Below are 18,613 nucleotides of genomic sequence, written 5' to 3' on the forward strand. Positions count from 1 at the left end.
AGATATCGTGCAGATTTCATGCATAGACACATGAGAACAGAAATGTTTTTAACCTGGATTTAAAAATGTCTCCATTTGGTGAAAGTTTAATCTCCACTGGCAGTTTGTTCCACTTGTTTGCAGCATAACAGCTAAATGCTGCTTCTCCATGTTTAGTCTGGACTCTGGACTGGACCAGCTGACCTGAGGCCTTGGATCTAAGAGCTCTGCTGTCTTTATATTCTCTGAACATATCACAGATGTATTTTGGGCCTAAACCGTTCTGGGATTTGTAAACCATCAGCAGGCTTTTAAAATCTATTCTGTGACTGACTGGAAGCCAGAGTAAAGATTTTAAAGCTGCTGTGATGTGTTCAGATCTTTTAGTCCGGGCCAAAACTCCAGCAGCAGCGTTCTGGATGAGCTGCAGATGTTTAATGCTCTTTTTGGGAAGTCCAGTTAAAAGAGCGTTACAGTGATGGAGTCTGCTGGAGATGAATGCATGGATGAGTTTCTCCTGGTCTGTTTGGGAGAGGAAACCTTTAATTCTGTTGATGTTTCTGAGATGGTAAAAAGCTGCCTTGGTGACAGCTTTGATGTGGCTGCTGAAAGTCAGATCTGAGTCTATCAACACTCCGAGGTTACCAACTTGGTCAGTGATTGTATGTGGTTTCCAGGATATAATATGATATGAACATCCTGGGTTCTTTATTTTCAGTCCTCCTCCTCCTCCTCCTCCTCCTCCTCCTCCCCTCCTCCCCTCCTCCTCCTCCTCCTCCTCCTCCTGTCAGATGCCCGGTATTGTTGTACATAACGGGCCATACCAAAAACGTGAGAGGCTAGGGGTGGATCGATTTGTCGGCTGGTTGGATATATGTCTCTCCGTTAATCTGTGGTATTAAACAGCCACCGGAGCCGCAGGCAGGCGTCCTGACCACAGACTGGTGCCGCAGGGTGGGAGTCTCAGCCTGTCGTTGGGCTGCAGCTTCGGACAGGAGGAGACAATAAGCACGGGGCGCAGCGGGGCGGACAGCCATTGCTCCTTGCATCTGATAAAGAAAGCTGCGTTTCGGCTGTGTGTTCCTGGAACAGCACAGTGTTCTGCTGGGGGCTGACATCCTGCCGCACGCGCTTTATTCACCTGGCCCTTTTGTGTGTATTCTGACTGAAGATGTCTTCTCTGATCGCGATGCTATGGCTGCAAGTCATGAGCAGCATCATCATCAACACCTCCAGTGCCGCATCTTCATTATCCCGTAAGTAAGCTAACAGGAACACACACACACACACACACACACACGAGCAATCTGGCTAATTTGGAGCTTTTTCTCGCCGGGGCCAGTGATGGAGCCACAGATAAGAACAAGGCCGAAGCAGCAGTCAGCGGCGGCGTGTTATGACGACACATGTGCTGGTTTATATAGAAAATGAAGACAGACTATGTTATCAGTGCATCCATAATAGGCTTCTGAGGAGGAAACCAGAGGGGTGTTTTTAAAGCAGGAACAGAATTCTCACCTTACAGGGACTTATGGAACACATAGGTGGTCACTCTCCAAATGTGTGTAACTATGGCTGTGGGTTAAAAACCTGAAATCTGCATAACCTCTCACTCTGACCCCTCCTACATAAGGGATAGATGCCTTCCACTTTTACCCCATTGGGTTTTAATGCTTCAGCTTTATTATAAACTTTAAATGAGGAGAACACTGAACAGTTGAATTCAATTCAGTTCAGCTTTATTCATAAAGTGCCTAATCACAACAAAGGTCATCTCAAGCACTTCAGTCCAATTCAAGCAGTCCAGTTCACTGTAATACTGTAATAATCCAGTCAAATACCTTCAATTCCAAATGAATCCAATTTCTACGGAGCCCCTAAAGGGACATGGAGGGATTTTTTTTTTTGCGAGTTCTCGCAAAAGTTTTTTTCCCATGTCAGTGAACCAGAAGTAAAACAGACACAGCGATTTCAGATGACTCTCACTTATGTCAAAGCCATGTCTACGTGCAAGAACGGATCTGATGTCTTTATATGTTAGGCCAATACTATATTAGAAATCAATAAACTTCTCCCACGGATGATGGGTAGGCTCCTCCATCGCTGTGTCTGTTTTACTTCCGGTTCACTGACGTGGGAAAAAAACTTTTGCGAGATCTCGCAAAAAAATAAATCCCTCCATGTCCCTTTAGGGGCTCCGTAAATTTCATACCAGGCAAGTGAAAAATAGAAACATTTGCCTTGCTTAGGAAATCAACAGACTGCATCGAAACTTCTTCTTGATTCGATTCCCCGTCTTGAGCATGCACAAGTTGATGCTTGAAAGAAAAAACCCTTTTAACAGGAGGAAACCTCCATCAGAACTAGGAAGGGCAACCATCTGCCTCGACCAGCTGGGGTCTGAGGGGACAGGAAGGAGGGGACGACAAACACTGTAACACCAGGCCAGGGATACCTGCTGAGAGAGAGAAACACAAGTTAATGACAGCAATGATGTCACATGTACATGGAGAGGAATGAGAGCAGAGGGAGGAGAGGTGCATCATGGGAGGTCCCGCAGCAGGCTGGGCGTATAGCAGCTTAACTATGGGATGTTTCAGGATCACCTGAGCCATCCCTAACTATAAGCTTTATCAAAAAGGAAAGTTTTAAAGGTAGAGAGGGTGTCTGCTTCCTGAAGCCAAACTGGCAGCTGGTTCCACAGAGAGGGGCCTGATAACCGAAGGCTCTGCCTCCCAAACTGGCAGCTGGTTCCACAGAGAGGGGCCTGATAACTGAAGGCTCTGCCTCCCATTCTACTTTTAGAAACTCTGGGAACCTAAAGTAAACCTGCAGTTTGGGAGCAAAGTGCTCTGTTAGGAAAATATCTTACAATGAGATCTTTAAGATATGATGGAGCTCGGTCATTAAGAGCTTTATATGTGAGGAGAAGAATCTTAAATTCTATTCTGAATTTAACAGGGAGCCAATGAAGAGAAGCTAAAACAGTTTGTCTGAGAAATACACTGCCCATCCCCAAAAATAGCCACACACTCTAATATTTCGTTGGACCTCCTTTAGTTCTGATTACTGCAGCTGTGGCATTGTTTCGATAAGCTTCTGCAATGTCACAACATTTATTTCCGTCCAGAGTTCAAGATCCTGTAGTGATGATGGGAGAGTCGGACCGCTGTCTTCTCCAGCACATCCCAAAAATTCTCAATGGGGGTCAGGTCTGGATTCTGTGGGGGCCAGTCCATGTGGGAAAATGATGTCTCATGCTCCCTGAACCACTCTTTCACAATTTGAGCCCGCTGCCATCTGGGAAGATAAAATCAATTGATGGAATAACCTGGTTATTCAGTTTATTCAGGAAGTCAGCTGACCTCGTTCTTTGGGCTCGTAATGTTGCTGGACTTAGACCTGACCACCTGCAGCAACCCCAGATCATTGCACTGCCCCACAGGCCTGTACAGTAGGCACTGGGCATGATTGGTGCATCACTTCATCTGTCTCTCTTCTTACCCTGATGCGCCCATCACTCTGGAACAGGGTAAATCTGGACTCATCAGACCACATGACCTTCTTCCATTGCCCCAGAGTCCAATCTTTATGCTCCTTAGCAACTTGAAGCCTTTTTTTCCATTTAGCCTCACTGATAAGTGGTTTTCTCAGCTGTTTTGTCCCAATCCTTGAGTTCTCTTTACATTGTGTGTGTGGAAATGCTCTTACTTTCACGATTAAACAAAGCCATGAGTTATGCTGTTACTTTTTTTATGATTTGATTTTACCAAATGTTTAAGTGATCGCCGATCACGATCATTCAAGAATTTTTTTTCCGACCACATTTCTTCCTCTTAGATGAAGGCTCCCCACTATCCTTCCAGTTTTTAATAATGCGTTGGACAGTTCTTAACCCACTTTTAGGAGTTTCAGCAATCTCCTTGATGTTTTCTTTGCTTGCTGCATGCCAATAATTTGACCCATCTGAAACAGACTAACATCTTTTCTGCGACCACAGAATGTGTCTTCTGACATGGTTATTTAAGAATGAGAAGATACTCACTGCATCAGTTAGGGTTTCCAGCTGAAACATAATCATCCATGCAGTATCCAATGGAAGGCTCTTACCTATTTGCTTTGTTAAATCCAGGTGGTGACTTTTTTTTTGTTCGGCGGTATATTAACCCTCCTGTTAGATCTCATCAGAACTCTGTCTGCAGCATTTTGGATCAGCTGGAGACTTTTCAGAGAATATGTGGGACAGCCCAATAATAAAAAATTACAGTAGTCCAAACCTGAAGTAACAAATGCATGGAGCAGTTTTTCTGCATCACTCTGAGACAAGATGTTCCTGATTTTAACAATATTACGAAGGTGAAAGAAAGCAGTCCTAGAAACCTGTTTTATATGCGAGTCAAATGATAAATTCTAGTCAAAAATAACTCCAAGGTTCCTCACTGTAGAACTAGAAGCCAAGGAAATACCATCTAGAGTAACTATATAGCTAGACAGTTTCTCCCTGAAGCGCTCAGGTCCAAAGATAACGACTTCAGTTTGTCTGAATTTAGAAGCAGACAGTTCTGAGTCATCCAGGTCTTTATGTCTTTAAGACATGCTTGTAGTCTGACCAACCTATTGGGTTCATCTGGTTTTATAGATAAGTACAGCTGAGTATCATCAGCATAGCAATGGAAATTTATGCCATGCTGTCTAATAATGTTACCTAATGGAAGCATGTTAAAAGTGAAAAGAATCGGTCCAAGCACAGAACCCTGAGGAACTCCATGACTTACTCTGGTGTGTGAGGAAGATTCTTCATTTACAAGAACAAACTGAAATCTATCAGATAAATATGACTGAAACCAGCCTAATGCAGTTCCTTTAATCTAGTGCTGGGCGGTATACCGGTTCACACCGAATACCGGTTTATAATTTCGTTATGATATGAATTTTTAATATACCGCCATACCGGTGTATTTGATTACACAACGGGGGGAACGCTGCGTTGCGCGACATTGTTTGAGACGGGACCCTTTTCAGTGTTGTGCTTCTAAACACGCATGTTTACTGTCTATGGGTGCGAGGTGGTAATAAGCACTTGCGTTGCGCGAAGGTGAAGGTGGATAGGATAGACATGGAAAGTTCCGAAATCGAAGCTGCAGAACTAGTAGAACATGCTGACACAGAAGAACTTGTGCCAAAAAAAGGAGCCGTGTCTGTAGTTTGGAAGTTTTTTGGTTCCAAAAAATCCGCCGTCGACCAAAAAACCATTTTATGCAAGTGTTGTCGGGCTACAGTTGTCGCTGGAGGTGGCAACACGAGCAGTTTGCTCCATCACCTTAGCCGTAAGCATGTCTTAGAATATCAAGAATGCATGAAGTTAAGGTCAGCACCCGCCACATCAGCAGGTAACACGGGGAAAGCAAAAGAAAAGTGTTAATCTACTGCAGTAATTCTGTTCTCAATCTGTAGAAAATGCTATGAACACCTAATTATGCATGAAAAAAAATACCGTGATATACCGTGATACCGTGAAAAAATACCGTGATATGTATTTTTGGTCATACCGCCCAGCACTACTTTAATCCCAATAACATGTTCAAGTCTGTGTAATAAGATACTGTGATCGACCGTATCAAATGCAGCACTGAGATCCAACAGGACAAGCACAGACACAAGTCCGCTATCAGAGGCTAAGAGGAGATCATTGGTAACTTTCAGCAGTGCAGTTTCTGTGCTATGATGCACTCTGAATCCTGACTGAAACTCTTCAAACAGATTATTTCTGTGTAAGTGATCACAAAGCTGAGCTGCAACTATTTTTTCAAGAACTTTAGACATAAAAGGGAGATTGGATATAGGTCTATAATGAGCCAACACTTCTGAATCAAGAGTAGGTTTTTTAAGTAAAGGTTTAATTACAGCAACCTTAAAAGTCTGAGGTACATATCCTGTCAACAAAGACAGATTGATCAAATCCAATATGGAAGTGTCAATTAATGGGAAAACCTCCTTGAACAGTCTGATTGGGATTGGGTCTAAAACACAAGTTGATGGTTTAGAAGAGACTATTGCTGTTGTTAGCTCAGAGAGATCAACTGGGCAGAAGCCGTCTAAATACAAATCAGGTTCTAAAGATACTTCTAAAGCTGCTGTACTTGATGATACATCACTGATAATAGTGGGAAGGACTCCATCAATCTTCTCTCTGATAGAAACAATTTTATTAATAAAGAAGCTCATGAAATCATCACTGCTGAGAGTTAAAGGAATAACTGGCTCAGCAGAGCTCGGACTCTTAGTCAGCCTGGCTACAGTGCTGAAAAGAAACCTGGGATTATTCTTATTCTCTTCTATCAATGATGAATAATAAGCAGTTCTAGCTTTATGAAGGGCTTTCTTATACGTTATTAAACTATCTTTCCAGACTAATTGAGACTCTTCTAAATTAGAGGAACGCCACTGTCTCTCCAGCTTTCTTGCAGTCTGCTTTAAAGCACGCAGCTGTGAATTATACCAAGGAGCCAACCTCTTCTGACTGATTACCTTCCTTTTCAGAGGGGCAACATTGTCCCGTGCTGTACGCATTGAAACTATAGTGCTGTCAACAAGAGAGTCAAGTGCTGCTGGAGTAAAGTTTAGGTAGTCGTCCTCTGTCATATCTGCACATGGCAGTGAAGAAAAGGATGATGGAATTAACTCTTTAAATCTGGTTACAGCATCCTCTGATAGACACCTTCTATATGTAAATTTCTTCTCAGAAACTGTATAGTTAAGTAATGTAAACTCAAAGGTTATCAGAAAATGGTCAGATAAGACCAAGGAACACTGCTAAGCTCAAACTAATCTTGGGTCTAGGACTGATTGACCATTGCTGGTTAAGTTACTTGGAAATAGTAATTAGTTACTGATTACTTTATGAATTACTTTTTTAAAAGTAATTAGTTACTTTACTTAGTTACTTTTCAAAAACATGATGCACAACCTGAGTACGCTATAAAACAATAGAGCTTTCAGCTTAATTCTATTCTTTCTGCATATTCCATCATATAGAATTGACACAATAGCTTAATAATAAACATAATAACCATTATGTCGTAACACAGCCTGCTTTACTGAAGCAAGATCACTGGTTGGACTGATTGATGCAGTTTGTTCTGCACATCTGTATGCTGGAGAGCATATTCAGTCTCCCAATAAACTTATCTGATCATCTACTGGCCACAGATTTGGAACTAGCATCGGCCAATGATCTGGTCTTTGCAGTTGTTGATGCTCTCAAAGACGAATGCATTGCTGAAACATGGACTGAAATCTGGGAGTGTGCCAGTGATATGTGTGACATGCAGCATTGACATGCAGCGCCCACATGTGAGGAGAAAAATACAGCCCCGCCACCTGCAGGATTTTGTGGTGAACAGCCAAACATCAAAAGAGCCACTGGAAACTTCAGACGACTATCGGAATCACTGCTTTTTCCCAGTAATCGACCGATTAATCAGTGAATTGGACAGGCGTTTTCCTTCTGAAAGCTGCCACATTCTGAAAGGAGCAGCAGCTGTTAACCCCAAACACAAGACATTCATGGACAAAGATACCCTTTTGCCCATGGCTGAACACTATGGAGTATTGGAGGAAAACCTCTCAGCAGAACTTCACCAAGCAAAAAGACTTATTGAGAGGAAAAAACAAAGTGGGGACATCGTCAGCACCACCCGTGATGTGCTGGTGCTATTGAGGCCATACAAGGAAGCATTTGTTGACCTGTTCAAACTTGTGTACATCTCCATGACACTGCCTGTCACATCAGCTGCATGTGAGAGGAGCTTTTCTTGCTTACGGCATTTAAAAACCTACCTGAGGAACAGAAGTGGAGATGCACCAACCAGCAATCTGGGTGTGCTGGCAATCAGCTGAAATAGGGCCAAAGAACTGGATGTGGATGCAGTCATTAACCGCTTTGCAGCTAAGCACAGCAACAGGCGCATCGTTCTCTTGTGACTAGTGAGTACACAATTCTTTTTTGACAGGTTTGAATTATGTTGCTTATTGTTTGCCTAATATTATGTCAATTGCACCTGTGTGTGTGTTAGTTTCAGCGGAGCCCAGAGGAGAAGAGAGGAAGACAGGTGTGGAGAGTACAGTTCTCAGTTATACTATTTTAACAGGTGTGGAGAGTACAGTTCTCACAGTTATACTATTTTAACAGGTGTGGAGAGTACAGTTCTCATAGTTATACTATTTTAACAGGTGTGGAGAGTACAGTTCTCAGTTATACTATTTTAACAGGTGTGGAGAGTACAGTTCTCACAGTTATACTATTTTAACAGGTGTGGAGAGTACAGTTCTCACAGTTATACTATTTTAACAGGTATGGAGAGTACAGTTCTCACAGTTATGCTATTTTAACAGGTATGGAGAGTACAGTTCTCACAGTTATACTATTTTAACAGGTGTGGAGAGTACAGTTCTCACAGTTATACTATTTTAACAGGTGTGGAGAGTACAGTTCTCACAGTTATACTATTTTAACAGGTGTGGAGAGTACAGTTCTCACAGTTACACTATTTTAACAGGTATGGAGAGTACAGTTCTCAGTTATACTATTTTAACAGGTGTGGAGAGTACAGTTCTCACAGTTATACTATTTTAACAGGTGTGGAGAGTACAGTTCTCACAGTTACACTATTTTAACAGGTATGGAGAGTACAGTTCTCAGTTATACTATTTTAACAGGTGTGGAGAGTACAGTTCTCACAGTTATGCTATTTTAACAGGTGTGGAGAGTACAGTTCTCACAGTTATACTATTTTAACAGGTATGGAGAGTACAGTTCTCACAGTTACACTATTTTGTAAATCCACAGACGTTCTCTGTGAGTTTTATTGTTTGTTTGTTTGTGCTTGTTGTTTGGCATTTGTTTGTTCATTAAATACAAGTTGTTAATAAAGCTTGTGTTGTTCTATGATAAACATTTAGTAACGTGCTTTTCACAATATGTAGTGTATTAATCTGGGAACAGTATATCTATATCTATTATAGTATTATTTGTTGGTGTTTATTGGGTCAGAATTGACTAGCACCTCCTATAAACAATCAGGCCCCCCCATTGCCCCCCCAATAATAATTTTCTGGTGCTAAGGCTGGTTGTTCTCCTGTATTTATGATGTATAAATGATTAATAATTAGGAGATCTAGCTTTGCAAGGAGCTTTTTTCTTTAGAATCTTTCCTGGCTGAGATTTCTTTGAATTATTGTACTGCCACTCACTTTCCTCACTCACTTGCTCCAATGACTGTACTTTAAATAGGCTTTTAAGGGGCATTTTTAAAAGTAATTAAGTTAAATGGGGGAAAAAATGCTAAGGGGGTGAATACTTTTGCAAGCCACTATATCATATGGAAGTTTCCATCACAGTAATAAAAAAGTTGCACTAGTACTAGTCATGTTTAACACTGGATGAAAACCTCTCCAGTTAGTAGAGACTCCGGATGTGTTGAATCCAAGCTCACCAACAGTGACACAGCATACTCTGGAAGAAGACAGGAACATATTTGGCCATATCTGTATCTGTCACAGCAGTCGCAGAAGGTAGACACTGCTGTGATAGAACATGTCTGCACACATCATTGTAATGGGGAGTTTTCTGTGCCAGCTACAGAAGAACAAACATTTCTCTTCTTCCTGAGCGTTGTTCAGTTTCCACAGTGAATTAAGATTTCACGTATCAGGATACTGATGTTTTCATCAAGTGAAAGTTAAATCTGTTTGACTTTTTTTTTTTTTTTTTTTTAAGGAAGCCTTGCTGGATAAGAACTTGTGCCACATTATCCCAGCAAACAGCCAAAATTGAGATGCTCTGCAGAATCAAATCTAATACAGATATAACAGAGTCTTTGTTATTTCCTGGTTAATGCACAGTGATACCAGATTTTTGTCTTTCTTTGTTTCTATTGTCAGACGTCAGAAATTATGATAAAAAATCATCTCATTAAGACTCGTTGTTTTAAATCTTTATTCATAGAAGTTTAAGACGGGTGAATTCAGCGATATGTTCATGTAAGATGACACAGAGAAAGTTTTCTCACACAGTCCACAGCGTAGTTTCATCTGACTTGATTTAGTTAGTAACTCAATTCCATTCCTGTGCATAAACTGTGAATGTAGCTCATAGCTTGACTCAGTTGTGTAAGTAATCAGGCTGTCTGTCTGCCCATAGCGTTTAAAAGCCAGGCAGAGGAGCAGCAGTTATTCCCATAGCCATGTCTGGGGGATGTAGCTTTTCCTATATTCTCGCTCCGTCCTCATCCTGGCTGCAAGCTCTTCCATTTCCTTCTGTCAGTGTTCGGACTTTTCCCATGACAATTTTGGGAAGAAACCATTGAAACTTCTTTCTCCTTTTTCTTTGTTTTTCTTCCTGCACTGCATCTGAGAGGTCTCCTTTAAACTCATCTGGATAAGGGTCTTATTCCAGGCATTACTTGAGCTTTGAAAAGCTCAGTCTGTCAGTAGCAACGTCTCTCTTTTCTTTATTCTTCTTAAAGTCTAATAGCTGAACAATCTGGTGAATTAGGCTAATTGTTGTTGGAGACAAGAGAAGAGGCTGTTGTCATAGTGTGTGTGTGTGTGTGTGTGTGAGAGAGAGAGAGAGTTCAGTGTCCTAGCAGTCTGATATACTGTATGTAGCTGTTCCTCTGTCTGATGGGGCTAGCCCAAAAACTGTGGTACCTTCTCCCAGATGGCATGAGGCTGAACGGGGGGTAATCCAATCCAATCCAGCTTTATTTATAAAGCACTTTAAAATAACCACAGTGCTGTACAGAAGAGTAGATAAAAGATATAGTAAATAAAAGACAAGATAAATAAGCAATAAAAGACTTAATAAGTACAAGAAAACATGATAAAATACCTAATAAGCGCTAAAAGACATAATAAATAAACAATAAAATAAGATTAAGAAAGTCAACAACTCCGATGGTGTCAAAGCCAAGGAGAAGAGATCATTTTTAAGAAGAGGCCTGTCTTAAAAGCAAAGACAGAAGAGGCCTGTCTAATGTGCAAAGGCAGCTCATTCCACAATTGAGCTTACACTGAGCTTTTTTTTTTCTTTTCTTTTTTGTACCATCACGAATATCTTAAACCTTTTCTGATACACTTTTAATTGTGAGAGGTAAATCATTGAGAAGTTGTAGGTCAAGAACTAAAAAGTGTGACTTCCTGTCAGTGGGCGGGGCTACAGCATAGGCAGGGTTTATGCATTTAGATGTCACCGGGCTACCAGGGGGCACAAACATCCTGTGTGTCGAGGGGTTTAAAACAGAGGAGAGGTACTTCAGAGTGGGTTGAGCATGGAGTACCTGGGGCTCCAATATGTTGTGAGGTGTCTTCAAAGATCAACCCATGGCCATGGCCACACCCTTTGAGATGGGGTGAAAATATTGATCATTTTAATGACAAGGGGGATGTTTATACTGACCAAGTTTCAGGGGATATGATAAAATGTGTTGGAGAAGTTTATTAAAATGGAAGTCCATTTGCAAAGTCTAGTGAGGACTGGATAATGTACGGGTTAGATACAAGGACTTCCTGTTTCAGCGTGATCCGTCAAAAGTTGCCATGGATACGTTTGGCAAACATTTTCCATCATGAAACGTGAACGCTTTTATGACACACTCGATGATTAAATCATTGAGAGGTTCTAAGTCATGAACTAAAAACTATCACTTCCTGTTATAAGTGGGCGTGGCTATTGGCGTTGACGGGACACATGCATATAGATCTGTTCAGAGTGTTAGAGCGATTAAACCCTGTAAATTTGGCAACATTCAGATGAAATGTGTTTGATTTATTGTGAGTTTTGTGGACACACTGTTCACCAAAAAGTCGCACTTTTCTAAAGAAAGTGTTATCAACTTGTTATCTATATATTAGCAGAGTAATAAGTCCAAGAGCGAAACACGTGACCTCTTGTTGCCAGTGGGTGGGGCTGTGAAGATGACAAAATATTGATATAAAAATCTGTTCAGAACCTAAGTACGAGGATTCGTGCGCAGCTTGGGGCAGGTTGAATTCAAAATGTGGCGCCTTCAAACGCCTATTGACCAAAAACTCTGGCTTTGAATAACCTTTAATCACACATGTACTTTAGACAATATAGAACACTTTTCAGACCTGTATGACTAAATCTGTAGGAGGAGTTTGTTCAAATGTAAAATGTGTAAAACGCCAAAATGGCGTACTTCCTGTTGGGTTTAGGGAAAGGCATGTCGAGGATTTTTTTTGTAAGGCATATCATGTTGTATCCGTCTGCAAATCTTGATAAATGTCTATGAGCTGCAGTTTTGGGGCTCTCACAATACGTGGTGGTGTTGCTGCAATATTCCACCAAAATGTACGAGACCTCCAAAATATGAAATCTTTCACATTCCCTAGGAGGCGTACGCAAAAGCTCATGAGTTTTGGGACATGTGATTGTGATTCATTTAGCATAAGAATGAATGCTTGCATTTCAATTTTTCACATCTTAATAAGATTATATTCAGGAAATATAAACTAATCTAGAAACTGATACAGCAACACACTAAGAAACAAGTTGCGAGAGGCAAAGAAAGGCAGAAAAGCATTTTCTGTGTTAAAGTAGATTCTGCATTCCTCACATTCATTACGGGCAGGTCAAGATGTCATGGTTGGTTATTCCAGTCCTTCTAAACAAGAATGGATCTGGCTCACCACTGTATATATAATAAATATTTGTCAATGCAAGATTGCAAATGACTATGATCTTTAACATCTACAGAGCATGATACTGTGAAACTAGTTAAGAAACATGGGGATCTCAGTGCATGAGTCCAAGGCTTAGCTCCACCTGCAGTGCTACATGACATCATGTGTCACCATCATGTGTACAGCCACACGGGCTTGGGAGTACCTTGGACAATCATTTTTCTGAGACAAAGCGCAGTGCAGCTCCCAGAAATGTGAGCTCCCACCTTAAATGGTATTAAATGAGGAAGAGGCCATATATCGATTCTTGGCAAAAAGGCCCTTTAAATTATCTTGACATGATCCTATCCAAAAAAGCTTATCTTTTCCTTAGAAAGATGAACCTTTTCAAGGTCGTCTCATGAGCAGATAATCTTTTTCATGCTGATTTGAACTGCCCAAAGAAAGAGTAGGGTGTTGTTTTGTAATGTATATGAGGGAGCTCATTACAATGTGCTGCACCTGTTTCTCCCTCTGTCTCACACACACATATGCACACACACACATGCACACACACACGCACACTCACACACACACACACACACTCATACACACGCACACGCACACGCACACACACACACATATTCACACACTCACACACACACACACACATGCACACACATGCACACACACACACACACACATATTCACACACTCACACACACACACACATGCACACACATGCACACACACACACACACACATGCAAACGCACACATGCACACACACACGTGCACACACACTCATATGCACGCGCACACACATTTTTATTGGGGGTAGAATGGTATGGATGTTTTTATTGAACATTTTTCCGACCCGTGGCAAAATGTTAGACCACCACACTTTAAGGATGTTTATAAGCAGCTTTAATTAATAATAAAAAAAAAAAAGTAAATGCGGATATGACTCGAAACTAATTTATTTATGAGCTGAACATTATAGCCTGGTTAAAGAGAAAATGCAATTTTTATCTGGATGAAGTAGAGGAAAAGATTATGGAGTCACCTTGTAATCTGTATTTCCAAAACAAAGACCTGCATGAGTGTAAATGTGTGTGCTGTTAAAACAGAGTTCTTGCAGAGCTTAAGGCGTCACTTATTTTCATGTTAGTCTGAAACCGGGTACATGGGGGCCCTGGCCCGTCGCCCCTGGCTTCCTGGCTCCTTAGCCCCAGCTGTGGGGGCTCTTCCTGGGGCCTTCCTTTGTTTTCCACTGGGCTGGAGCATGGCTTTCTTGTGATGGGCTGTCTGGCTTCTCTCTCCCTTGCATCATGGGGGTTACTGGTTGCCCGGGCCCGGGGGCCTTTCTTGTCTGCTCATGATCTCTGGAGCGTGCCCCCTCCCCCCATCACTATACACAATTCATGTGGAGCCTTTGGGATATTATTGACACACACACATAGGCATGGGCCGGTTACCGGTTTCAAGGTAAACCACAGAGTGAAAAAGTCAAGGTTTCAAAACCACTGCAATTTTCTGTCATACTGTCCCTGCGGTATGAGCGTTTTTTTGGGGTTTTTTTGTGGCGTCTCGTCAGAGAAAGTGGAGGTCCCTCACGCCGCGTGCAGCCCCTCCCCCCCTGCAAGCTCTTCCGCACTGAAAACAAAAAGTTTTCAGTGCAATCTGTTGGTTTCCTTAGCTAGGAAATTGTTTTTGAATTGGCTCTATATGAACGAATTGGATTATTTTATGAATTATGAGTATTATTGATTAATTGAATTCCAATTGGCTTGAATTGGACTTACTATCTAAGTGCCTTGAGATGACATTTGTTGTATTTGGCGCTATATAAATAAAAATGAATTGAATTGAATTGAGTGACAAGCAGGCTGTATGATGGCTGAAGGAGGCGAGCCCCCCGAACTGTCCCCCTGTCTGTTTTTTGTTTGCGCGTAGTCGTGCACCAGTCAAAAAAACAGGATGGACCAATTGGAATCCAGACTCAGGGAGGAAGTGCGGTTCAGGCACCTGTACGACGCTGCACTGAAACAGCATAGGGACCACGTCAACTCCCAGAACTCACTGACAGAGATTAGCAGAACTTTGGGGAATTTGCTGTTGTTTCGTTCACTGGAAGTGGCTTTGAGTATTATGAAAAGCGCTAAATAAAACCAATCTATTATTATCATTGCATCCTGAAAGGCAACGATAATTCCCAAGTGTGTGCACTGAAGCACACTATTTCATAAAAAACAAAGAAAAGGTCACACAATGCACTTAAAAGTCCTATACCAATATTCTCCTATAACAGAACATAATGCACGCCTATTGAAATGCCAACTTCTGCAGGCTCATCAGCTGTTATGTGAGTAATGGGTGAGAATGCTGATCATTGAGGACGGTGCTGCTCTTCCTGATCTTGACGGGGGCATTGTTTCCTCTCCACTTTCATCTTTGTTGTGTAGTTAGTGGAAGTTAGTTTTTACTTTTTTCAATTATTTATGTTCTGATCTTGAGCCACAGATTAAGTCTCTGCATGTATTTGCATTTTGTGTTGTTTTTTTTCCACTAAAAATAATTCATAAACTTGTGACTTGAGTTGCAGGTTTAAAGTAAAAAAACAGACTGCATTTATTTTTTTATTTAGAAAGAATTCAGTCATTTTTTTAAATGATTTAGTTTAAATACATATTTACTATTTCTATTGTTTAAAAATAAAAGACTGTTCAATGGAAAAGTTTGATATTTTTCTTGTTTTTAAATACAGACATTCAAAATACACATTTTAGAGCTGTAATCATAATACCGTGATATTTTTGCCTCAGGTTATCATACTGTCAGAATCTCATACCGACCCATGCCTACACACACATATGGACAAGCATTCATTCACTCACATGCCCCCCCAATTATTACAATGCGACTTTTGGCTTCAGTAATAATCATTAACTACAGTGACTTTCCGCCTCATATATACGAGCTGCTGGTGTTGTTGTTGCTGTTTGTTCGTTCGTTCGTTGTGCGTTTCTTTCCATTTATGTGTTGGTGTCTATCTTTTCAAGCTCTCCCCTGTCCTCTCTTCACTCCCTCTCTTTCTTTAATCTCTCTTTAAAAACAAAAACAGTGGCGCTGCAAACTATAATGAGAACACTGGCACTGTGGGCTTTGGATTTGCTGATGTCTGTGCCTCTGAATCCAGCAAAAAAAAAAAAAAAAACTTCACTGACAGAGCTAAGCAAAGCAAATATGACAGAACTTACTCACTGATAGCAACAATAAAGCTTACTCCCCATCTGTCAGATCTATCTAAAAATGAATAGTGTAAAATGTCTGCACTAGCATTGCTTGTTAGCCCAGCATTGCTTCACATCTATTAATTCAGCAACCCTTGACACTCATTGCTCTTGTAAGTGAGAGTGGGTGGGATGTATTTGTCACAAACTACAGTTGTATGCTGATAAATTACGATCATCTACTGTTATTTGTTAACTAATAACTTACTAACTAACTACTAACTAACTGCTTACTAAAATATGAGACATTTAAATTTGATGGTAACTTTATTACCAATTATTATTAAATACAGTAAGATGCTGTTGAAAATCCACTGTAAATTTGAAGCATTTCTTTTGAGTGTTGAGGGATTGTTCTGACTTTTCTTGGTATTGTTTCTTAGTTCATTTAACCAATTTGCTTTTCAGACTGACCAAAAGATTGGTTAGACTAGTCAATCTGTTGTTGTCGTTAGAGGGAGAATTCAGTTGTCTGCGTTTGTCTTTTGTCTCTCTGGTACAGGGAAGTGTGAGGACAGCTTGGCCACCCCTCTTCCTTACAGCTCCTTCTCCAGTTCATCAGTATTTGCCAGAGGATATGGAGCTGGCTATGCCAAACTCAACAGGAACCAAGGTATGCCTTTGTGATGAAAGTAATGTTAATGGCCATTTGGTCATAGCCTAAATCCCATTGATTTGATGATGATGATAGATCATTTTTCATTGTTTTCTGGTAACCCTCACAAGAAATTGGGCTTCTGGTTAGTTATGTATCAACTAGATTAGTACCTGCTTCCTCACCCTCCTCGTCCAAACATATAAGAGAAATTGTGGCGACTCCTTTCTAGAGCCATTCTTTGATTTAGACGTAGCCATTGAGGATAATGAAAACCTTTCTTTTAATTATGTCGTCCAATTTCGTTGTACATTGTGTAATGACAATAAAGAGCATTGTATTGAATTTTGTATAAATTAATAAATATGAATACTGACTGTCACTTCACTAAAGATGCTGATTGGAAGGAGGGTAAAACATGAAAGAACACCACACAATGATCCATTTTCTTCTATAAAATACTATGAGCATGCTGAACAGTTTATTAGAATTATTTTCCTGCAACTGCCTGATTCCCAAACCTTGTTTTAATGCATAACAACACCTCATGTAAACATGACACAACCAAGGTTAATCTCTTAAACCAAAGTCTACAAACATAGAATAATGAGATTTTGTTTAAACATGCATAAGTACTGTATAAAATGTGAATTTTGAAACTGCATGAAGAACCCATACTATCTGTATGTGGCTGTAAGATTTAAAGTGTAGCCTGGTCTTAAAAAGACTAGTTGCTGCAACGGCAATTCTTTTCACCTGGAAATTCAAAATGAAATGTTGAGCATATCTTGCTAACTGCCTGCTTGCAGTTTTGTTTATTTGGTGGCAACATGATACATCTCAGGACTCTTTATATAGTAAGGTCAAGACAATAAAATAGGCCAGCACTTGATGAAGATGATTAAGCCTCGTTCCCACTATGCAGTCCGGTACGGTACGGGTCGGGTCTCTTTGGGGTCAGCTTGCGTTCCCACTGTACAAAGGGGACCCTCAGGGGTGGGCGGAGTGCGTGCCGAAGCGTAAATAGCAAATAACAGCAAATAACATCCATAATTTGGAACCACCTCCTAGCTTCTTCAGCTTAATGCCACACTGGCTCGCGGTCCGGTTGAAACCACTCTCTGACATTTTTGCAATCAGCTGGAAAACTTTTTGGTTTGGCACAGCGCCATCGAGCTCCTGCTGCACAGCCTCCTCACCAACACCGGAGAGCAGAGCCTGGAACCGGTCCTGTGTGCTCGGTACCCCAAGCAGAAGGGTTACAGACATGGTAACGGGTTCCATGGTAACGGGCACCATGGGACCGGTACGCTTTGGTGGAAGTGGAAACACTGAAATAAGCGAACCGTTCCGACCCGACCCGTACCGGACTGCATAGTGGAAACACACCATTAATGTAATGCACATCCTCCAATATCCAGACTGAGGTTCTGGTTAAATTCTCACATGATAAAACTCTCTCAAATTCTCTAAATGTTAAGAAAAGCTCAAGCTCAACTGCTCCATTTAACTTCTTCTTTAGCATGATGAGCTGGACCATCTTTAAATAAAAGAAATGAGCTAGTGCTGTCAATTTCACACAGCTGCACCATTCAAAGCAGCACATAGCTATGTACATACAGCTCCATTCATTTGGATTGATGTTTATAAATGTGAGTGAATGGGAGGGTTTAAGCAACTTCTGACAACATTATATCTCACTTTTCTGGCTTTTTCTGTACTTTTTCATGGTCCTGAATAACTGAACCTTTATTGGGCTGCCATTGTATGCAGTCTGAACCAGTGCCATGATAACACATGGGACACATTTTAGCATGTTTTTGTGTATTCCATCAGGAACAGCAGTTGCTTCACCACAGCAAATCAACACCACAGCTGTATCCATCCATCCATCCATCCATCCATCCTTCCATGGGGTACACCATCACAGGGCCACATACAAACAAACGCCACAGTTTTGTTTAGTCAGAAACTCATTGCAGTGTGGTCTTTTTTCTAAGTCCTTGGAATTCCTTTGACTTTGTGACATTTTCCATCAAGTTCAAGGAAATTGTTGGAAAGTT

General features: G+C 41.0%; 1 protein-coding gene across 1 annotated transcript in view; it reads left to right on the forward strand.

The window, feature by feature from the left end:
• Nucleotides 1-793: 793 nt before the first annotated feature.
• cntnap2b (contactin associated protein 2b) overlaps nucleotides 794-18,613 on the forward strand; it is a 63,174-nt gene continuing 45,354 nt past the window's right edge. The window contains exons 1-2 of the mRNA XM_075484198.1: nucleotides 794-1,235; nucleotides 16,458-16,568. Of these exons, the coding sequence (XP_075340313.1) occupies nucleotides 1,151-1,235; nucleotides 16,458-16,568 (196 nt within the window). The 5' untranslated portion in view covers nucleotides 794-1,150. The remainder of the gene's footprint in view (nucleotides 1,236-16,457; nucleotides 16,569-18,613) is intronic.

This window comes from Odontesthes bonariensis, chromosome 14 (assembly GCF_027942865.1).
Source record: "Odontesthes bonariensis isolate fOdoBon6 chromosome 14, fOdoBon6.hap1, whole genome shotgun sequence".
NCBI lineage: Eukaryota > Metazoa > Chordata > Actinopteri > Atheriniformes > Atherinopsidae > Odontesthes > Odontesthes bonariensis.